A 24,356-nucleotide genomic window follows, 5' to 3' on the forward strand; every position below is an offset into this window, starting at 1 on the left:
AGGATTATAGGGCTGGGCCAAAATTGTAGCTCAATTTAAGCTACATTTTGACAGTTTTCAGTAGCCGGGGGCATTGGTAGAGCTCTTTGCGACTACCATTTTATCTTCCAGAATAGGGGAAAATTTCTGACAATGCAATTTCTTCCCTAGGGGCATTCAGGAAACACAAAATGGTGGCCTCCAGCCAAAATAAGTTCTAATGACCTGTTTGTCCTCCCCACAAGTCACGTGCCTCCAAAAATATGAAAGAGGGGAAGGAACATAGCTGAATGATAGAGGATCTGCCTTTCATGTAGAAGGTCACAGGTTCAATCCATGGTGTCTCCAGGTAGGGTTGGAAAATACATGCCTGTAACCCAAGAGAGTCACTGCCTGTCATTTTAGACAGTACCAACCTAGATGGATCAATTGTCTGACTCAGTATAAGGCAACTCCCTTTCTTCTTATCCCTGACCAACTTTGTCCTGCCAATATCTGGCTAAATTTTCACGCTGGTGAAAGTTACGTTAAACCTAATCTTAATATAAATTACTGAATGATTTCTAGTAAGGCTAGGCTGAACTTTTGTTATGTTGTATTTATGTATTTTTTTTCCTTCTTGTAAGTTGCCTTGAGCATGGTTTGAAAGGGGGCATACTAATAAAATTATGTATGTATGTATGTATGTATGTATGTATGTATGCATGCATGCGTGTGTGTGTGTATGTATGTATGTATGTACTTTCATCAATTTGAAATTTTCATCAGTGTCATTGTAAATGGATTTCACTCCTCCCACGACATACATCTTTTCAGAATATATAGACAACTATAATTATGCAAATGAAGAATAGTTACAGCAGTTCCATTGTGTTTATGACAAAATTGTTGTCGTATAATTTTTCTTGCATTCTTCTTGTGAATCATGAACCTGTCATTATTTCTTTGCTGTCGCCCCTCAGAGCTTCCCTCCCCCCTGTGTAATATTATATGGGAACAAATTAGGCTGCTTTTTAGTGCAATAATCAGTTATTCATCAGAGTAGGACTATTGCCCAGAAAAAAGTGATCACTAAGGCATTCCCCAGTTAGCTCAAGCCTGAAGCAGATGACTGTGTCCCCAAAGCTTATAATGATAAGAAAAATGGCCAAGAAGTCTATTAAATAGCTACGCGTTCAAAAAAGCATACATTATTCCCCTCTCTAACCTTTTACTGAATGAGTTTTGTTCTGAGTGTGCATGATGCTTACTTAATGGCAGAATAATAATGAAACGTGGTAAATAGTGTTTCTTGCTGGGAAAAGCCATTTCCATAATGAATCATTTATTTCAATTCAGTTGTGGGAATGAATGCAGATTTGTTGGGAGGGCTGTAAGAAATCTGGGGGGCAACCCAGATTAATTCAATTACAGTACACACACAAAAACTTATTTAGGAAGGAAAATGTGAGGTTTCCAGGCTCTTTCTGTCCTTAAAAAATGTGGGTTTGTGTATGTATATATAAAACATCTGAATATCAATGAATGAAATATAGGAAACATAAAGATCATAAAGAGAGCATAGCCAAAAAAAGTAACTACTCTTTTCTCTCCTTTGTTCTGTGCCTCCTACTGAGGTCCATAACTGCATCATTTGGCCAGGCTAGCTTTCTTATTTTTGTTGCTTAGCATCCAGTAGTGAAATCTCCACCGGAGAGAGGACTAGGGAGTTCCTTATATATTTTTTCTGCCACGAGTGCCGCATTGCTGCATACCTTGCAAAATCCACCCAAAGCTCATCATAGCTCACCTGTCAAATGTTGCCTTCATAAAAAGGAAACGCATGGGAAAGTAAGCTCTCTGCTGCCTGTTTACATAAAGAAGATATGTTGGAAATCTGCAGAACTGTGGATATTTCCAGCTTCTCACAAGATGTCCACAAAATGCCCATGGATATCCATGCTTGTGTTACGTAGGCCCTTGCATGGTCTCTGTGAGAACAGAATGCTGCACTAGATGGCTAGTGGCCTGATCCACCAGGTTCTTATGTTCTTATGCAAGCAATGGTTCACAGTAGTGTTTCGTTCACACCTGTTAAGTGAACTGAGTACATTGTCAGTGCAGAACAAGAATTTGCCCTCTGTTAAAGACTTCACTGATTCCCCCTGCACACACACACACACACACACGCCCCACCTCTGTATGCAGTTTTTTCATTTCAGGTTGGATCTCCTTTTTTTTTATCAAATTAGGATACCATAAAACCAGCAAGCATATTTTCCTGTACTGAAGAATACTCAGGGCCATAATGACCTGGAGTATATGTGCGGCTTGTTCTTGTTGATGTTATTTTGCTGTGGGACTGGATATCAGAGAATATTGTTGCATCCCTAGATGAAACCTAAAAATCAGTGTAGGAGGCAGTGAACGGGAACACCTTGACCTTGTAATGCTAGCCTGCTTGTAACAGAGGAAACAATGATCAGCTGCCGTCCCATGCTGCTGCTGCTGCTGCTCTTTGCCAAAGCTTGGTGGACCAGGGAGAAAGCAATTCCAAGGAGAAGGAGCAAAATTGGAGAGTCAGTTGTTTACTCCCCACCTGAAATGCATGGCACAGATGGATGTGTCAATGAGGTTATTCTGCAACTGCTGTGGATGCTCCCTAGTAACTACTAGCACCATCACATCTGTCCACCCATCCATGAAGCCCAGTGAGAGGAGAGCACAGAACTAACTTTCCCCACTGGATGCATTTTCTGTCCTTGACCCTGGCCCAGAGAGGAAAGAATCACATTCCAGACATTAAAAAGCATAGGAGACAGCCCAAGTGTTAGTGATCTGTCAACAAAGTGCAGCCAGGTAGTTGATTCTGCGAGCCCCTTGTTAAGGGATCAGCTTATGTTCTATTCACATGTGCAGGTAAATACACAAGTTACATGTATATTCATGGATTTGCAGTTTTAGGGGATCTGGAGGGCAATTAGTTATTTATCAGTACCAATACATTCTTGCTTAATGGGGGGAGGAATTAAGAAGAACATACAAATATCAGAATAATAGCAGGTAAAAGGGTTGTTTACACAAATAAATGGTGGACAGTAACTAAAACAGCTTTGTAGATTAAAGTGGCATGTGCTATATCCACAGATGTTCTTGTCAGTGCCACTTCATGGAGCTGCTGTATGGAATCTTCTGATTTAGAGCACTGCCACGTTTGCTTAGGAGAGATCAGAGAGCAGCAACCTCAATTTTGCGTATCAGATGCCTTTAGCCTGCTATGAGGTAGTACCTAGGCCCTGCCTTCTGGAGCTTTGAGGCAGTTTTGTTTTTTGTCTTTTGTTTACTTTGACTTGGTTTGTGCAGATACTTAGTTTGTTTTAGTAGTACTGTACAGGCTTGGCCCATAGCGGGTATATTCTCTCTAAGCTCGACCCTGCCGTTGATTTTCAGCCTGTCCAGCTGAAAATGTTAATCTCTAGCTAAACAGTGTTGTGACTGATTTCAACTCTAATGGAGATTTGGGCACACATCATCTAAACAAACAACATTAATTGTCCCTCAGGTTTGCCTTTTCACTGAAAGGATTTCCTAAAGTTTCTAAACCACTCCTCCTGTCCAGAGATAGACATATAATCTTGAATCTGTTGTATTTTTCTTACCCAGTTACTCAAGACTGTATTTTTCTTTCATAGAGGAAAATCCTACTATAAAGACACTTCCCCCAAAACATTTATCAACTTAGCTATTCATTATTCAAATTTATAATGTACCCTTCCTTCTGAAGGGAGCACAGGATGGCACACAATAATAATAATAATACCTAAGAGCAATTTAAAACAATGTCATTACAGCAGTTTTAAAAAGCACTGTAAAAATGTCATACAACTTTTGGCCAGAAGCCAATACAAAAAAGGTATTTACATGTTTCCTAAGTACAGATAAAGATTTATTTATCCCTCTATTTTCTGCTTTTGGCAATAAATGCTGATGGTTGCACAAGAGTGGAGAGAATCTGCATTTAAAAACAAAAATAAAAAAGGTGTGTAATGGCAATGCAGGGTGCACAGACAGTTCCAAGAAGCAAAAACAATGACAGCAAGCCAAGCAGAATTACACGCTAGCTTGGAGATCAAGACCAACAATGAAAAATTAGGGGTGAAAATGTTATCAAAAGATTGTGAGCTAACTGGTTGTGAGCTCTTGCTTGTAGGCCAGGTTCCTTCATCATCATCATCATCATCATCATACTGGGTTGCCTCAACCATATGGAGTGGCTTCCAACACATATAAAAACATAATAAAATACCAGGCATTAAAATCCTTCTGATATAGGGCTACCTTCAGGTGTCTTCCAGAATTTGTATAGTTATTTATCTCCTTGACATCTGATGGGAGGGTGTTCCACAGGGAGGGTGCTACTGCCAAGAAGGCCCTCTGTCTGGTTCCCTGTAACTTCACGTCTCGTAGTGAAGGAACTGCCAGAAGGCCCTCGGAGCTGGACCTCAGTTTCTGGACTGAATGATGGGGGTGAAGACGCTCCTTCAGGTATACAGGGCAGAGACTGCTTAGGGCTGTAAAGATCAGCAGCAACAATTTGAATTGTGCCTGAGCTTTGGTAACACTCGCTCTTTGGCTGGCTTTTAACAAATTTCAATACCACCCCTACTTCAGACTTCCATCTACTGTATAGCCAAACAGACCAGCATGGGTTTCTTAAACATACCTTCAAAACAGAGAGGGGCATCCCTTAAAAATCTAACCATTAGAGGTCAGGGTCATCCTTCGAGTCTTGAAATTGATATAAAAATGAATGGGAAGCCATTATGTTCTTCATCTATAGCTATGTGAGAAATGTTCCTTTGAAGCTTGCTCTTGCATATATCATTTCAGTCGCATAAGCAAAAATACTAGCAAAGTAAGGGATGTAATTATGCTTCATAAGAAAAGACATGAGGAAGATTATTAAAGTTATTATCTGAGACAAATGCCTGTGCATTTAAATGCTTCAAATGAAGCTTGGAATAAATTTATGTTGTGTGACATTTAAGTAAAACAGTCTGCTTTATAAAGACTGGGTTTTGTCTGAGCCTAGTAATGAAAATATGAGACGGTTGTGAATGTGCCTTCGTTTGAAGGAGACTGAGCAGAACAATACATTGCAAGCAAAAGAGATATGGTAGAGTTTTTATTATTAAGCTTGTCCACACCAACATTACCTTGTGTTTGCAGCAGTTCGTGCTTCCATTTAATATGCATAGTTCACATCACATCCTCAAACCCTTGTTGAGTTAGGCACTTCCCCTGCATGCGAAGGTAGGCACTGGCGGATTGAGTGGATGAGGCCAATAGTAGGTTCAGTGGTCAAGAAGACATGCTGTAGAGGGAAATAATGGGGCTTGTCAAACTGGGAAGTTAGCTTAGGAGAACGAAATCTCTGATCCTAAACCACCTCTGCCTTGAAGCTATACTCATTCATGGGAAAGGCTCTGGAGTACATGCTGCCTCGCAGGAGATCTTGAGGAGAAGAAAAGGCAAAAGAGTAAACCCTACACAAATCTGAAGTGGAGTCCCTAAGACGATTGGATGGCATCTTGTATGCCTCCTTCTCTCAATTCCCAATAGCTCCTATAGCCAAGCTGGTGCTAAATCTATTGCTCTGCTCTCCTTTGGAGAACATCAGTGAGGCCCAGGGGGTAGGTCTTGTCGTCTGGACAACCTAGAACTTCCATACACACTGCCCAGGCTTGCAACCCGGAGAGGTCCCTTTGGTGTTGCTAATGCAGCAAGAACAACACAGGAACCAGCAGTTAAGATTTACCAGCCTCTGCAGCCACAACTTTCTCCAGTGGTTTGACTTCACCCCCAGAAGCTCATTCCATTGTCTCTCAAGACAGATATGTGCCGACAACAAATGACACCATCCCTCAGATTTTCACAAAGCTCGGCAACTGCATGCTGTATTAATTAGCTTAATAGAATCAACAAATTAGAGGATGGGGTGAAGCACAAAAGGGGGTGCCTATTGGTTTGAATGGAAAAGGCCAACAAGAAGTACCGACGAAAGAAGAGTGGCAGATGAAGATGATGGACTTCGCAGAACTGGTGAAGCTGACAGGAAAAATCCGAAACCAGCATGATCAAGTATTCCAAAAAGAATAGAAAATTTATACGATATCTGAAAGATTATTGTAAGCAATTAACATCACTAGCAGGGTTATAAGAAGACTTGTAATGAGAAGTTTTCTACCTTTCTATATTTATTTAAATTTTGAACTATTTTGTAATGAGTGTAATTAGAATGGAAAAACATACAAAACGCAATGATATAAAGGTTAATTTTGAAAGCCATGAGGCGGAAGGAAATGAAGTTGATAGGCTCTAAAGAGCCAGGGAGGTAAAGTGGATAATAGTGATATGAATGTATATTATTAAATGGACTCCACATGTGCAAATTCATATGCGCAGGTGTGGACTACTCTGGTCCAATTTGAATGGGGGAAAGTGGATTAACCACTAAATAATGCTCAAATGTGGACAAGCCCCAGGAGTCAGTTCAGTGTACATTAGAGATATGTATAGAATGCAATAAACAATGATGTTGGCTTCTGGGATTCATAAAAACCTTTATTCTGATCAAAGGACCATTTCACCAAGCATAGAACATTTATTCCAGTCCCCTTCTTGTGCACCTGCAGCTGCGTGGAAGCTGTTCAACACCTAGGGCAGAGCATGTGGAGCACATAGTTGCATCATCCACACGCACAGCCCTTAGCTTTATGGAGCTGCAATACAGAGCAGCAGCTCATAAATTAGCTTTTGGGGTGTGAATGAATGGATCTTAAATCTGAGCACAATTTAATCCACAGGCCTGTGCTTGATGTGAATAAGCCCTAAAGAAGCTAGTGTTGCAACAGAATCAGCATAAGGGCTACTTGGTGACATTTCCCCCTCTGAATCCCAGTTTGCTTCACAAAGGAAACCAAATGTGTATGTTGCCAATTTTTTTTAACAAAGACAATTATTTTGTGGTAGCCGTTGGCAGATGATGTGTCCCCTGAAGTCAGCTGAATGTAAAGTACCATTCCAGGGACTGGTTGCTTAGGCTGAAAGTATAAAACGACAGGTTTGATCATTTGAAGGCTCCATATGGAATGCTTACAACACACTGATTTCCAGCAAGAAAACAATAATAATTTGGCTGCTATAGGACCAGATGGCAGATTAAAAGGCACATCATGTCAGAAAGTAAGCAGAGTTTGCTGTAAAGGCAACTATGTCTTAGCTCAAGGTTTGGCAGCAGTCTTTTCACCGATCACAGACTAGGATCTTAGTTTGGAGGTTTTCATGTTTGGGAGTAAGTAGACAGGAATGCATATAAGCCCTTTTTTTTCAGTAAGGCAAAACCTTTTAACTGTGTTATAAGCTTGAAGTTTGAAGTTATGAAATATGAAAGTGAACAAATTGCTGCTTTCAGATGAGAGCCAAGGGGTCCCTGACCATCAGGAAACAGTACCAAGGAAATAATAATGCACCTGTCTCAATAAGATGCAATCCTAAGCATACTTAAGTGGAAGTAAGTCCCATGTAAATCAATATGATGTTAGTTCTTGTGTAAGTGAATTTGAGATATGGCTGTCAGCACTGCTTAGTGCAGTGATTCCTGTGGGTTATTCTGCCATGGTATTTTTCATTATTAGGCTGAATTTTATTCATTTATTTATTTAAAAACCCCTTTGTGACTTTCAGAATGGTTGTTGTATATGTTTAACTAGAATTGACTCAGAATTTGGGATAAATCTGAGGGTTTCCCTTTAGGTAAAGCACCTGCTGAATTTCGGCAGAGACTGAAACAGGTTTTAATAATACCAGTGAAATTTCTATGGGAAGATATTCTCATCTCAGTTGTTGCCACTGAATTCTGTCTTGAGTGAAATCTGAGATTAATTTGGTGGTTCCTACTGGGGCAAAACATCTGAGGAATTTTAAAGGATGCTAAAACCATTAGGTAGGATAAAATTTATTTGCAGGAGAATGAAGGGGGGGGGGAGGTTTCACACATTCTGAGTTGCTTTTACAGGAAGCCCACAAAGAAAGGTGTAAAACCTAGTTGACTACAAGGATGGCAGTGATGGCATTAAAAAAAAAAAGCTCTCCCACTACATTTTGAGTGCTCAGTAGTTTACAGTGGACAAACCATATTCCCTCACTGGCAACCACCTGCAAGCTACACAGGAATGGTGAGCAGGACCAGAATAAAAAATGGGCAGAACAAGGAGTATATCTTACCTTTGTGCAACAAGCTACAAGCCAGCCATAGAAAAACCAGATGTTTCTACCTCACTCGTACCTCTCCATCTTTCCATAAAGGAAAGCAAGCATTATCACCGTTTGAAGACATATTCAAGCCTTCTCCTGGGCCTTCGGTTAATTAAACAATCTGTGGCCTGTATATATATGTGTGTGTGTGTGTGTGTGTGTGTGTGTGTGTTCATTACTATGTTTCGTGTTTTTGTGCTTTTATATTGTAAACTGCCCTGTGATTTTCGGATGAAGGATGGTATAGAAATTTAGTAAGTAAGTAAACAAACCTTTTATGTATTTAATTAATTTACCAATGCAAGCTTTTAATGCAAAACCTTTTTTTAAAGAAACAAAAACACCAGGGAATGTTGAGGAAAATGGCAAAGAAACTACTCCTGTTTCAGGTTGCTAAGATGATACTGCATAAGCTAGCGTAACACCAATGCACTATTCATTTGCGCGCACAAATATTAATGAAGACTTGTAAACAAGATTCCAGTTCCATTGAACAAAAAGGAAGAAGGAAGCTATGCTACTTATCGTATTTTTCCTTCTATAAGACGCCCCCATGTATAAGATTCCCCCCTATTTTGGGGGACTCAGATTTAAGAAAACAGCCTCAGCATTATCTGTGTATAAGACACCCCCTAATTTTTGACATAATTTGTTAGGGGAAAAACCTAGTCTTATACACAGAAAAATACGGTATATGAACACGCCTTACTATTTCTTTAAAGCAAGTGTCACTAGTTGTGTATTCCAGAATCTAGCTTTGTAATTTATTTATTTATTTTTTAATTGTTGGCATTAAAAAAAAGTATTCCAGACATCTTTAATGAAAGTTAATAAAGTAAATAAACAAACTTGAGGGGGCATGGCCTAGTGAGAGCCCTGTGGGCCGGACAGAAAGGCCTGGAGCTTCCACTTTCAGCCCTCAGCCCTGGAGCTCCCCGCTCTTGTGGTAGACTAATTGAGAGTGTTACCTTGATGCCATTCTAAATAATGTTGCATTTTCACTCAGGGAAATCAATCCCATCCAGTTTTAATGGAATGTAACAGACTAGCTGAACGTCTCTAGTAAAGCCTCTTTATTCCCTCACTACATTCACTGTTATGTGAGTAGAAAGGTTCCTGAACTCCTTTCAAACACGTTTTTGTAGGTTTAGGTTTTGAAGCTTAAAGGTAAAGGAAATGGTAGGCTTTCAGGAAACGCTAATATAACCTCTTTAATTCATTATCCCTTTTTGTTGACGTAAGATCTGGGTACCTCTGTCACTGAGTTGGTCTTAGTATGTACAATTTGCTAAATACTGTCTTATCAAGTATAAATATTAAGGCAAAAAGAGGATTGTTATGCAATGGAAGTGAAGCTCCCTGTAATGTTATTTTAGAAGCCAATTGAGTATTAACCATATAATCCTCTTAGAAACTGAAAGCCAAATCCTGTCCTTTGATAAAAGTTACAAATGAAATGTGCTAGGTTATGTTGGATGTTATTAATCAGTTATAGCCTATTAATAGTTAACAGTATTTCAGTTTTTGCACCGGGGCTTTTCCTGTTGTACGTATGTGGTGTTAATTCATCAGTATGTGGTATTCCCCCACAAATGAACAGCAACACATCCAACAAATGCGGTAAAAATAAATAAATATTTCTGAGGACAGATCAGTTGTCCATAGATCACCCTTCACAGCTGCCCACTGATACATCAGACAGACTAAAAATTAGCAAGTACACAGTCATTAAGAAATATTAACATATGCGTAAATTCATACTAGATATGCTTGAGGAATTCAATCTTTGCAAATTCCAGAGAAATCAACCCAGTCAGTCCACACTTCCCAGACTAATGTGCCTATCAGAACTTAATTATCCACATACTTTCCAAATGTTCAAATGCAGTACTTGGCTCAAATCTATCAAAGTATACCTAATAAGGCACATTTCGAAAGGAAGTATATTGAGAAATTCGCATTTAAATGCATAATTTTGGCAAACATTTGTTAAAAAATAGCAATATACAGATTAATGTATGAACAGGGCAGAATCGACTTATGGGAAACAGGAACACACATACACACACATATTCATCTATTTTCATGAACATTATTATCTTCTGCTTCTTATTCTTATATTCTGTTTTCCTCTACGGCCCAATTTGTTTCCCTTATTACTTATCCCATGCTACACACATGCACTCAACACAATCATATCTGTAGGAGAATGGTCAATGAGTCTCATATTTCCTGGTTCAGAAATACACGTCCCATGAGATTTGATCGCTTGCCTTAACCACAGAAGAATTTTTCCACCCTCTCAAGCCCCATTCTTCTCTGCCCCTTTTCCATTCACTTGCTCGTAAACCTTCACTCTTCCAGCCTCTCTCCCTTCCTACCTGTTGACCTGCACTGTGGTGATGTTCTAAGGACTGGAGTGGCAAGGGGGAAGCCTCTTCTCTTTTTTGCACCGGTTCTGGTGCTAATGACTACACCACATGCCAATGAACCTACGCACTGTAGTTCTGTTGTGAGTGTGACGTGGACAGAACTGATTCACGTTGACTCCATTTAAGTCAAGTTATTTCCCCATTTTGGAAAATACTTTGGCTTTATCTGAGCTTTTCTATTTGGAAGTGTGGCCACTTGCATATCTCCAAAAAAGAGGACACAAGAGAACCCATTTACAGTGGTACCTCAGGTTATAAACTTAATTCGTTCCGGAGGTCTGTTCTTAACCCAAAACCGTTCTTAACCTGAGGTGTGCTTTTGCATACTCCCTCCCACTGCTGCCGTGCTGCTGGCACATGATTTCTGTTCTCATCCTGGGGGAAAGTTCGCAACCCGAGGTAACTACTTTGGGTTAGCGGAGTTTGTAACCCGAAGCGTTTGTAACCCGAAGCATTTGTAACCCGAGGTACCACTGTACAAAGAATTTGCAGGTGCTAATTTATAACTTCTAACTTAGAAGCTACTTAAGAGACTTTTGTAAACTGCATATAGGTCTTTTGTTTGAGTAAGTGATGTATAAATTTATTTAAATAAAAAATAAAAATGAATTATGTATATAGAATTGCACACCATATAGTACTAAACAAATTGTTTTCTCCTCATGCAGTGGAACAATATCCCTCTCTTCTTTCCCATATGCCCCATAAATGTGTTCTGGGGAGGGTCCCCCAACTCTACAGAGCAAATCTGGAGATGGAGCAGGATACATTTGAGCAGAAAGTGGGATATATTTGAACAGACTTTGCCCATTTTCTGGTCATTTCCCTGCAACATTACCAAAAATCCCCTTGTCGGGTGCTTTATTTTTTCACTAGGGAACTGTGGGGTCATGGGACTTTGGCATGCAAATGTAACTTTGTACATTGCCTTGAGATTAAACAGAACTGCTTTTAAATAAATGCTGTCTCTTTAAAGCTATGTTAATGAGTATGGGCACATCAGTCACATTAAAATAACTACTTTCCTTTGAATATGAACATGACTTGAATAAGAAAATTAATGTTTGCACTACGTTATGAACATGCAAATTACTATGTAAGTGCTGCCTTAATTATAATTGCTATTAATGATGAAATCAAAATTCCAGTGAATTATAATGCATCCTTTAATTAGATTTTGATATACAATTTCTGAAATAATTAAGTCTCCTCCAACTTGGATGTTGGCCAGGTTATATATAATACATAATACAGACTGATCATGTAATTAAGAACGTTTCATGAAACCATTGATAGACCTTGCAGCATAACAATCTCCTTTGACTTAAAATAGAATGGCGCTGTTTTCTTTCATTGGTGAATCAATCTCCAATATGGCAATGTGATTGATGTCTGATTTCACAAAAGAATTTTCTAGTATGTTTGCTAAATTTGGAGTGCATTTCTGTATATAAATTATATTGAAATATTACTGGATAAAATTTAATAGGAATTTACATATGGAAAAGTGCAACTGAATGAAAAGTACACAAAACAGTTTCACTGTCCTTTTTTGGATGTATGTAAAACAAATGTATCTGCACAGGGCTTGGAAGCTGCTGGTTATGTTTTCAAAAGAGCTGTGTAATATCTGGAGAATTCCTGGGCTTAGACCTTTGAAACGAGCTTAGAGACTGAACGACATTTGCATAAACAGCTTCTCAATATGCTGATCCCCCCCTTCTTTTCCTTTTGCATAATTTGCCCACTGATCGTACAAAAGGTTTTACAATGCCAAAGGGCAAGTTCTGATGTGAAAATGGAAACTCGTGAAAACTCAGCTCAACTTCAATAACAACAACAACAACAACAACAACAACAACAACAACAACAACAACAACAACAATTTGGCGTCTTGGAGATGTAACATATGTGAATATTTGCCAGTCTGTCTTTCTTTTTTAATCAGCTAGGTTGGGACGCTCTACCATCAGTATTCTATTCAGTAAGTCCATTCTGTAAGCAAATGGTTTGGGTCCAGAATATCACATGAAGCATCTTTTCCCTCTATATTTTAAATATGCTGGGGAGATCCTGCTCAAAATGCCATTTTTAAGTGATGCAATAATGGCATCTACCAGGAGGAGGACCTAAGTTTCCATATTGATGTGGAGTGTCTCTCCTGAGAGATGCACTCAGCCACATAATTGGTTGCTTTTCAAAAGCTGATTACAAACTGTCTAGATAAACACACACACAAAAATTATACAATGCAACATTGTTGTTGTTGTTTTAAAACTTAGAGAATAATAAATATATGTAAGAGAGGAAAAGACGTTGCAGTCATACCCCCCACTGGAGGCCTTAATTATATTCCCCTGCACTGAAAATGGAGCACAATTATTATTATTATTATTATTTAACCAGGAAAAAAAATATTACATTTCTTTAAATTCCTTTATTTACATGCCACATGTTACCAAATTCCAACGGAAAATTACTAGACTGAAAACAGAGGGAATAGCTTGTTATATCTGTATGGTCTTGCACTCTGAAAGATGTTTGCTTAGAGTCATTGGCCATCTGTTTGATGGAACTGGGCCAGCATATGGGCTTTCTGCGTCTGTGTTTGTCTCTAGAACACTTGGTGGTTGATATAGTCAAATAGTCAAATATTGCACCAGTCTCTTCAAGAGAAGGGTTGTGGCTCGGTGATGGAGCACATGCTTTTTCTTGGTATCTCCAGGTAGGGCTGTGAGAGGCCTTTGCCTGAAAGCCAGGAGAGCTACTGCCAATCAGTACAGACAATGTTGTACTGACTTGGTATAAGGAAACTTCCTGTGTTCCTAAAGACAGGCTTCCAGCTTTTGTAGGATTAAAGGGATTACATTTATAACAGCAATGCATTTACCATAATATTTTTTACAAAAATAGTAAAGTGACTGATTTAGCAGCTGTTTGACCATAGATCTAGGATGATAATCATTTTGTACTGGTGATCTATCTAATTTTGTTCTTCCCCTTGTACAAGCTAATATCTACTCAGCAAATTTATGAGACCAGTTTAGAAGATATTCTGGAAGATATGAAAGATAGAGCATTCTTCTCCTGGGGGGGGGTTCCCGGGGGGGTTCCCAGCTGGTGCCTCCTCTTCATCCAGCCGGTCCATAACATCTTACATTCCCTGAAACCCTCAACACTGCTTTTGCCCTTATCATGGTTCTGCAATGGTTTTGGTGATCAAGTAGGGAAATGCAGTTGGAATATGGAGTTGAAGAGGGAAAAACAGACTTGGGAAGGAAACATTATAATCCTTCTTGCCACTTTGCACATCCATGGAATTGCAAGTGCTTTGCAAGCTGGGGATGCTGTTCTGTTCTCAATAGTATACCATCTACAATATATTGCTTCTCAATGTGTACTGCACTTCCAGAAACCAACGTTTTCTAACTTCCATCCCTCCCTATTCTGTTTTATTTTTTAGTTTAATTTTGTGGGCAAATTGCTTGGACCAAGAGGAAATTCCTTGAAAAGGTTACAAGAGGAAACAGGTGCAAAAATGTCAATCCTGGGGAAGGGTTCTATGAGAGACAAAGCCAAGGTACTGTACCCAACTCTTGATTTTTTAGCCATATCGAATGTAGACAAAGTCATTGTAATATGTCATTTGCTGAGTATTTAAATGGTTATGGTGATCTAACATTGTAGAAAAAAATTCTGTATAATGTTATATTTTTGAGGAGAAAGAACATTACTGGGGGTGTGGGTGGAATCACCCTGAAGTCTAGACCTCAACATATTTTATGGAGATAATGTGCATCATTGCAACTTAAAAATGTTCTCTGCAGTGATTAAGGATCCATGTGAATCTTTTATAACTGGGTACGGTGTATAACATGATTGCTATGCATGTTCCTAGAATTTGTGTTACATGAAACTCAGAACTTGGAACTGAGTTGACAACATACTGAAACTTGGACTGCATCGTAATTATCATCTGGTTGATTAATCACACCCTTTGCCTTTCCCTCCTTCTTAAGGCAGGGGTGGGGAGCCCTGGCCTTCTATGTGTTGTTAGACATCTCTTGGCTTCCATAAGCCCCAGCTAGTATGGCCAATGATCAGATATTTCTTTGCTTTGCAATACTTGCATGCCACTTTTAAGTTACAATGGGTCTCAAAGCAGTTCACAGTCAGATTTATAAGCATATTATATTGCCCTGACAATAAGAGACCTGGAATATTAAGCGTTATCATTGATATCATAGGGCCCTTGGCTCTGCTCCCCTGAAAGGTGGTTAGTCCTAGGGGCAGATGTTCTTCTAACTTGTCACCCCAGTCTACCAAGTACCGTGTTTTTGCTGACAATACTACTGCCACTGCTGGTCTGGTAACTGGACTAGCCATGATTCCCAGTTATTAGATAGATAGCAGCTAATGGATGACCAGTGACAGCTGAAATCCTCTCCCCAGCCCTGATGCTTGTGGCAGCTAAGGGAGATCCTGGGAAGCAAATGTCCTTCAGAGTGCTGTCCTCAGTTCAACAGGTATTCCTGCTTCTGTTCTAGTCAGGTGGTATCATTGGCTCCCGGGCTTTTATAACTCTCAAACACTGCCCAATCCCCATGCCTGTATTGCTCTTTGACCAGCTCTGCAGCAATGGCCACAGAGAATTCACACACACACACACAAAAAAAACCACACACTCTTGAGATAGGCTTCCAGGCATATGCTTAGCAGCGAGATATTTTCAGTCTTTGTGGCAGCTGGCTTCCTCATCCAGTCTGACGTGATTGCTGTGATTTTTGTTCTGCTCCCCTGAAAGGTGGTGTCAGCAAAAGGGCTGCTGGTTGCAGATGTCTTTTATTTTGCTTTCCCTGGCCCTCCGGGTGTTCCTGCTGCCAATGCTACAGTCAGGGATGATGGAACATCTGGAGGGTCAGAGGTTTCCCGTTTCTGCCTTAAGATGATCAGGTATAAATGAAGGCAACATTTCTTGAAGCAGGCACAGTGCCTGCATTTAGTGATTCCAATCACTCTCCTGTATTGTTGTGTCCCAGGCCTGGCGTGTTGTAGCAGTTCCACTCAGTTATTTCTGACACTGCTTTCAGAAATCCTGGTTTGCTTCTACCTTTCAGTTACTCCCGCCATTCATTTCAACACAATAGAAGAGTAACAATGAGTTTAAGGGGGGGTCATTAAGATTCCACTTTCATCAGTCTGTTTAATGCTATATTATTATCTCTTGTTGCCAGTTTGCGCAAAGAAAAACCAACATATTTTTAAAAGTTACAGTATATGATTTAAATAAACGGGACATTAAATATGATGCTGTTAGTATGAATGGACATGTTTGTTCATTGGTGCAAAGATTCCAGGAATGATTAATTCACCCAGATAATGTTTCTAGAGTATATTGCAGATGTTGGTGCTAGCATAGAGCCTAGCAAAGAGAAGCTACTTGAGACTTCGTTATGGGCACAACTCACTGGGAAGTTCCTGCATCTTTAGGACCAAACTAGATGTTATGTGTGAGCTCCATGAAAATGGGCCTATAGGCTTTTCCCTCCATGGCTGAATCCAGCTTTGGGGTAATATTTGAATTTTGGTTGCATTGTGGTACAAAGGGTAGAATCCAGCACACATACTCTGACCACGTGGACCAACTTCTCCCACAAACATACACTGCTACTTTGTGAGAAAGAAGGAAGATAGGAATTCCCATCACTGAATTCTCGAAGAAACTTTGGTGCTAAGATCCATTTATAAAAGAATGGGAGCTGCACAAAAACTCTACTGTGATTAAGAGAACCCTCCATCTAATCCTAAAACTCCAGTTACCCATCACCAGTTTTATATCAATTCAAGATGCATGCTCACTCTAAAGCTGTGATCTTGTAGAACAGCATGGATCTGAGAAGAATTGTCTAAGACCCCCAACCTTGTACCCTCCAGATGTTTTGGTCTGCAAGAACCATCAACCACAATCTGCATGATTTAAAACAATAAAAGAGATGATGGGTGGAGTTTTGGGGGAGAAATAAATATTTTTTTCTCATTGATTCGCCTATTGGCTCCCCCCCCCCACTCCTGCTACAGCACCGAATTTCAAAACTTTTAGTGCCTAAATTGCCAAGTATGGTTTGTTTGTTTTTAAAAAATCAGATATAAGCTGCTTAATGTGATGAATACAGAAGGGAATTGTGCCCATCATAAGATAACAACCAATTTCCATTGAGTTCCTATGACAGGTGGAAATAACAGGCCCTCCAACTGGAGAACTATGATTACCATTCTGTCTCATATGATGCTTTTAAAGCTTGTCATCCCTGTGCTTGCAGTACAAACCTGTAAGTCGTCTCTTCTTTTGAGTGTTAAAAATGAGAAGATTTTAAACATTCAGGCTTACAATCCACCCCACCCCCCTTCTATTCCCCACCTTGTGTTCTTATCACATCATGAAACAATTTCAAGCAGTCTGGAAGAAAATAATGAAAGAGAACAATTAAAAACCTATAGACAAGTGAAATCTGATTACAAGTGGACTTATATATAGGCATCAATTCCTGAAATTGCATATGTGGTATACATGTTTTCCAAGGTAACAGTCACTAGTAATTATATTTGTGGCTACCTCTCCTAAGATACATCTTTGCTTACTAATTATGTGTGATTAAATACTTACTTTTGTATGCAGACAGAGTTGTTTTTATAAACTTGAAGTAAATGAGGTGGCTACCGCCTATACTGTCCTGGTCATGTTTGCTAGCTATACTTCTCAACATACTATACACACACTATCTTCTAATAGGAATAGCTGTGCTAGTTGGACATTGATGAATGGAGACATTTAGGGAGGCCAAGAAAAGTAGCCATTGTGTTTCATATCACATTATGTTTGCTTGCTTGCTTATTTGTTTACTGTGTTTATATCCCATCTTTCCTCCAATCTGGAACACAGGATGGCATAACATAAAGACCAAAGCCATTATATATTAACAAATAATAATCCAGATAAAATCCAGCAACAGCAGCCCACATAACCACAACCCCCAAATCCTACAGCTTTAATTATCCAAAGGCCTGGACTTCAAAATATCAACTGTGAAGATAGACTTGATATTCCCCAGGAGAGAGTTCTGTAATTGGTGCATTTCCACCAAGAAGGCCCTTATTGTGTTACCACCTCCCTATCTTATGCTACAGATGGCACAGCCAACAAGGCCTGCACACCAAAGTATTGTTTCCCTGGTGCTGAATTATCAGATTTAGGGAAATCAGAAGCAGCAGCACAAGGGGCACAACATATTTTATTCATTTATAGCAGGGGTAGCCAACATGGTTTCCTCCAGATGTTAGTAGACTCATCCCTGACCTTTGTGCCTGGTCTCTGAGGTTGGTGGGAGTTGGAGTCCAATAACATCTGGAAGGCCCCACTTTGGTTGTCCCTGTGTTACAGCAGCAAAAAGCCTCAAAGCCCACATTTGAGTAACACTTTTATTAGAACCAATCAAAAAGTAAAAAGAAAAAGTGGGAAACTCTCAGGAACTCTTCATCAGGCATCATGGATATACAGGGGTATACTGTGTGTATAACATCTGTATTTTTGTTGCGGTTACACTGATAACTACAACTCGGTACATGAATCAGGGGAGGATGTTAGGATTCTTGTCCCGTGCTTGCAGTCATGGGATTGTTTTTTATCACATGATGGTATATGTTTTCATTCCACATAGTGTAAGGTTACCAGATTTTTTTCAATGAATCCGGGGACACTTTTCAACTTCAATGGATTTTGTATGGGGACTGATTTGTAAATCCGGAGACTGTCCCCGGGAAACGGGGACGTCTGGTAACCTTAACATAGTGGGAAGTGACGGATACAGGATGTTTGTATTACTGTAGGATTATTGTCCTTTGTTCTTTCTCTTTGCTGTCTAAAGAGAAGGAGGAAGGAGCTAAGTCAGAATGCTCCGAATGTATTATCTGTAAATAAAGTAGTTTACCCAAAATGCTGTACTGCTGAGCCTGTAACGCGAATTGCCAATACTCTGCAGAATCCTGAAGTGTGCTGATGCCTCTCAGAGGTATCAGTCACTGTGATCTTCGGGCTGGAGAATGCTTTTGAAGCTCCCGAACGAACGACCAGGAGGGAGAGAACATGCCAGTCAGGCACGTGTCTCTATCAGAGCCCTACTCGCATGTAGGATGCTCCTGACACTGGTGGGTCTTAATAAAGGTGTTATCCAACTACAGGCTTTGGAGATTTTTTCTTATGGATCAACATGGCTACATTAGCTTTCTAACAGCACACACACACTCACATTCAAGACCTCAAGACCTCTTATTTGTTTCTTCTAACATTGATATATTTTACAGTATGTCTAGGTGCTCAAATTAATCATGACCTCTTGTGTTACTAAAACCCATCAGCTTTGAGTGAAGTAGTTTGTGAATTTAGATTAAAAAAATTATATGCTTTCCCTCAAGTAATACTGAAGATGTTTGAGGTGGCTTGCTAAATCACAGGTGTTCCATTTGCCATGAGCTGTCCTAGGGCAAAAACAGTGGCCACCATTAACAGGGTAGTAGTGTCTATTTGAGCCCCATGGAACAGAAGATGTTAGCAGCATTGTATTAAATATAGTTGTACTTACCTTCCAGTCTCATAATGAAAGCTAATGTTTTAATAACATTAAATTGTTCATTTTGATTATTGAAAGATATTGCTCAATAAAAGCGCACCAAATAAGACCATATAAAGACTTAAAATTTTATCATTTAAAAAAACATATTATCTATTCTGTGTCTGCAGGGACTTTATTTTTAAATACCTTTCATTATTAAGACATAAAAAATACAATAACACTGAACATACTGAACAAAAATGGTTCATAGAAAACCAAGTTAAGTCCAAAGCAGAGAGGGAGACGCCTTATGCATAAATGAAAAGGAGGGACATAATCTTGTTAAGTACAGTCTGGTGAAAGCGGGGGCATGGCTCGGACCAATCAGTCAAAGAGTCATATGTCATAGGCATTGCCAAATAAAGTAATACAGTAATTCACTGGGCTAAATGGCTTCATATGTTGTTTGCTCATGTACGTCACAAAGGTCCACCAAGTGGCAGCAAAGCCATTGGTTTAGCAGTCCCCTTCAAAAGCTTAAGATGATAGGAGGTTTTTCTGAGGTGGCTTTCTTATACCAGCAGTTCCCATTAATAACAGAAACATCCTTCCATCCCTGTGTCAGAACCAGTCTAGCTGCAGCTACAATGAAAATTACGAAAGGTTTTAAAGGCAGGTCAGCATTAAGTCTTGAGAAAATAGGTGGAAGAGTCTAGGACTGGTGAACGGCCAATGATAATTTCACTTTTCTTAAGCATTTGTGTCCAGAAAGTAGTCGCATGGAGGCACGCTCACCACACGTGCCAATGTGTGCTAACAGCAGCACATCCTTTCCAACAAGTCTGATCATTTGTATTCTGAACGCATTGAAAGATATTGCACAATAAAAACACAGAAAATAACACTATATATAGACTTAAAATCAATTACATTTTTGAAAACATATATATATATTATGTTTGCAGGGACTTTTAACTCAGAGTTCATCAAAAACATGACACGATAATAAGTAGTACATTCCATAAGCCCTAAAACATGGCTTAGTTGGACTGAACATTTCCTGGGCTGTACTGTACTGAAATAGATTCCCCTCAAAGCCCTTTTGCTTAAAACCCTATCAGTATTTTCCTTTAGTGGATTTTGAACAAAGAATTCACTTGCAATCGAGCAACTTTAATATAGTAGTTTGATAGAAACCCAACTCCTGTGTAACTTCTCTCTGCAGAGTTTTAATTTTTTCCCCTACAGGTATCATTGCTATATGGTATAGGAAAACATGATATTTGACACTTTGTTGGATCTAGGCAGTTATTCACACATGCTTAAGTTACAGAGCAATTCACCGCTACTCCTTAATGCTGGACTGAAGAGGATTTAGATTGAGTGGGCAGAGTTGTCTCTCTCTGCTCAGCTCTGCTGGTTGAGGTAGTGTTCCACTGACTGCTAAATGTACAGAGCTCCACTGAGGTTTGGGGCAGGAGTCTTGTTAGAATAAAGTTATAAAAAACTCAAACAAAAAAGGAGCTGGTCCCTGGCAGCCCCCCACCCGGCAGCTAACTTAGCCCTCTGAGGCCTGGGGCAAGTGTACCTTGGCTGTCCCCCTTTCCGCATGGGCCTTAGGGTGAGAAGCCTGCTGACAGTGTCTCCACCTGCCAGAGGAGCCCAGCAGAAGGCCCCAAAACAGGTCATTGAAAGGGTGGGGAAGGGCTGAGTGGCCTTGGGATCCAGTGGTCTCACAGCCAGAGCTGACTGGCACAGGGAGCTTCCCGCGCTGTCCAGCACAAAAAGTTGGTTCAGGGATCAGGCTGGGTTGCCCTGATGCACCACCTTCTGCTATAGCCATCAAGAATATCGTGGCTGCAGATTCTAAATCCACACACACACACCGAGCTTGGTGTAAGGTGGTGGTGGATCACGTGCGTAGGACTTGCTGATCGTATGGTCGACGGTTTGAATCCCCGCGGCGGGGTGAGCTCCCGTCTTTCGGTCCCAGCTCCTGCCCACCTAGCAGTTCGAAAGCACCCTTAAAGTGCAAGTAGATAAATAGGTACCACTTTATAGCGGGAAGGTAAACGGCGTTCCGTGTGCTGTGCTGGTGCAGGCTCGCCAGAGCAGCGATGTCACACTGGCCACGTGACCCGGAAGTGTCTGGACGGCGCCGGCTCCCAGCCTCTAGAGTGAGATGAGCGCACAACCCTAGAGTCTGTCAAGACTGGCCCGTACGGTGGAAAGAAATTGCTGAAACAGTTAATTGAGGTGGAATACAAAAAGGGAGGCGTGAGGAAGTCAATGAAACAAGTGAATGAAAGCTAAGTTTGGAAATATTAGAAGTGTTTTTAATTGTTCTTGTTTTGTTTTGTTAATTCAATGTTCTATGTAGTGTTTTTGTTTTTGTATTGTATTATATTGATTTGTTTAATTTTTTTCCCTTTTTGTAACCTTTAAACTCTTAATAAATATTATTTAAAAAAAAAAAAAAAAAAAAAGACTGGCCCGTACGGGCAGGGGTACCTTTACCTTTACCTAAGGCTAACTTGAGTGTGCTTCTCAGTTTTATCTTAATTAAGTGCTTCACACAAATCCTTACTGGCCTCAGCACAGGAAATTACCTGATTTTGAAGGAGTTTTTGTATTATGCAGTAATATAAATATATCAATGATCATGTATTTTAGCTTTAAGCCTAACTGGAGTTGTAAAAACAGGCATGTATCTCTATATGTAACAAAGGGTTTAAATATCCATGAGTGCATGCTCATAAAAGCCTAAATAAATTATATTGTCTGAATTCCGCTCCCCTGATCAAAAAGATTAAAAAGGAAATGCAAATGGACCAAACTGAACCTCTCAGTGTTATGCAGAATATCTGCCATGCAGATGGTGGTATTGCCTTTGGGGGGTATCTTTTTCTAATGCGTTCCATGTATCTCTGCCCAAATACAATTAAATCTTGGCAAAAATTAATAAATAAATACGTTTTTCAAGGGAAAATAACTTGATTGGTTAAGAAAAATCACTATAGAAAACTGTATGGAGGTAGGCAGAGGCCTGTCACAGCTGGGCCTCTGTTATGAGGTATTTCAATTGAAGCAGCTATGTTTTATTATTTCAAAAGTGTGTAAGAAATGGATGACTCTAGAACAAGAAATATTACATCAAACACTATTGTGAGTCCTTCCAATTTATCATTTAAATACATTCTTATTACGAAAAAAATCATAATCTATTTACATTGTGCATGCTGAACACATAGGGAAATTGGCAATGCCACATACCACCTATCTGCTTCCCTTTATTTCCACTGGGATCCCATTCAAAGTTAAGGATATGGTGTTACACAGCATGATACTGAAATGGGAAAAGAAAGACAGGTTTAGATCACAGAATTTATACAGTATTAAAAACCCTATTACTTTGGAACAACGTAGGGTCATAGCTGGCAACCCAAACCTTAATTAGCTACAGGCTCTCCGATTTAAATCTTTATCAGTGAATCACATTTGAAGACTCAGGCCAATAGTGAACTTAATAAATTTGAATTTTTATTGTTAAACTAGGGTGCTTCTGGAAATTGGGTAGTTTCTATTATATACAGGGAATTTCTTGATTTATTAGTTGCATTCCTGACGGGTCTGAAAACTTTTGGAAACAAGTATATATATTGCTATAGGTAAAGGGACCTCTGACCATTAGGTCCAGTCGTGACCGACTCTGAGGTTGCAGCGCTCATCTCGCTTTACTGGCCGAGGGAGCCGGCGTTTGTCCGCAGACAGCTTCCGGGTCATGTGGCCAGCATGACTAAGCAGCTTCTGGCGAACCAGAGCAGCACACGGAAACGCCGTTTACCTTCCCGCTGCAGCGGTACCTATTTATCTACTTGCACTTTGTGCTTTCGAACTGCTAGGTTGGCAGGAGCTGGGACCGAACAACAGGAGCTCACCCCGTCGCGGGGATTCGAACCGCCGACCTTCTGATCGGCAAGTCCCAGGCTCTGTGGTTTAACCCACAGCGCCACCCGCGCTATATTGCTATAGTATATTATAGTATATTATAGTATATTATAGTATATTATAGTATAGTATAGTGTAGTATAGTATATTGCTATAGTGGAGAGCAAATAGAACAATATGTGATCTTCTAAGCCATATAAATATGTGTCTGAATATATATAGAAGAATGTTGACTAGAACTTCCACTTAGGTGGCATTGAACGCTGACAGTGTTGCCTCATATAGGTTCCAAGATGGCATACAAATGTTGTTGGCACGGTTGTGGGGCAGGAGGAACATTTCTTTCACCTGCGATGGGAGTGCCCACTCATTAAACCAAAAAACAACCAAACTTTTGATGTCGTGTGTATCAGGAGCTTTCTCTTATTCTAAATACTATACAAATGACTCTGCAGCTGTCAGTCTTGAATATATGGGACAATCATACTCAACAACTGCAATCCAAAGAATTTATAACATGGCTGTTGGCAGCAGCTAAGATATCTATATGCATGGAAAACGCTGCAGGATCTACAGATATCTTTATGATATACTAATGTAAGGACCCTGTTGACTGCAGAAAGTATAATGCATAATGTAAAAGTCTTCAAAGATTGGGAAGATCCAGAACACTTTCATACTGTGTGGCTTTCCCACATGGCAAATATAGGCATCAAGGGAATAATAAAATTTATTTATTTATTTATGTATTTATTTATTTATTTCCCACCCATCTGACTGGGTTGCCCCAGCCACTCTGGGTGGCTTCCAGCCCATATAAAAACACAATAAAGCATCCCTTTGTTTTTATTTTTCTTGTGTTTTTATATTTTATGCATAATTGAAATAAACATCCCTTTTAAAACCCTTGTGAAATTAGTAAGCAGAATTAAAAATATCAGCTTGTAAAGGAAAGGAAAATCAGAGATTTAAATAAAATGAACATATTATATGGAAACAGTTATCTGGAATGCCTTTCCCCATGTAGAAAATAGAGTCAAACATGAGCAAAGACCATAGTGTACTTTCCTTCAAAATAATTGACTGTCAAGAAAGC

The 24,356-nt window shown here is 39.7% G+C and overlaps 1 protein-coding gene across 11 annotated transcripts in view; it reads left to right on the forward strand.

The window, feature by feature from the left end:
• KHDRBS2 (KH RNA binding domain containing, signal transduction associated 2) overlaps positions 1–24,356 on the forward strand; it is a 357,107-nt gene that overhangs the window by 121,869 nt on the left and 210,882 nt on the right. For all 11 annotated transcript variants that reach the window (XM_079970540.1, XM_079970539.1, XM_079970535.1 and 8 more), the window contains exon 3: positions 14,170–14,286. In XM_079970540.1, the coding sequence (XP_079826666.1) occupies positions 14,170–14,286 (117 nt within the window). The remainder of the gene's footprint in view (positions 1–14,169; positions 14,287–24,356) is intronic.

The sequence above is a fragment of the Podarcis cretensis genome (assembly GCF_951804945.1).
Source record: "Podarcis cretensis genome assembly, chromosome: 3".
NCBI classification, from domain to species: domain Eukaryota; kingdom Metazoa; phylum Chordata; class Lepidosauria; order Squamata; family Lacertidae; genus Podarcis; species Podarcis cretensis.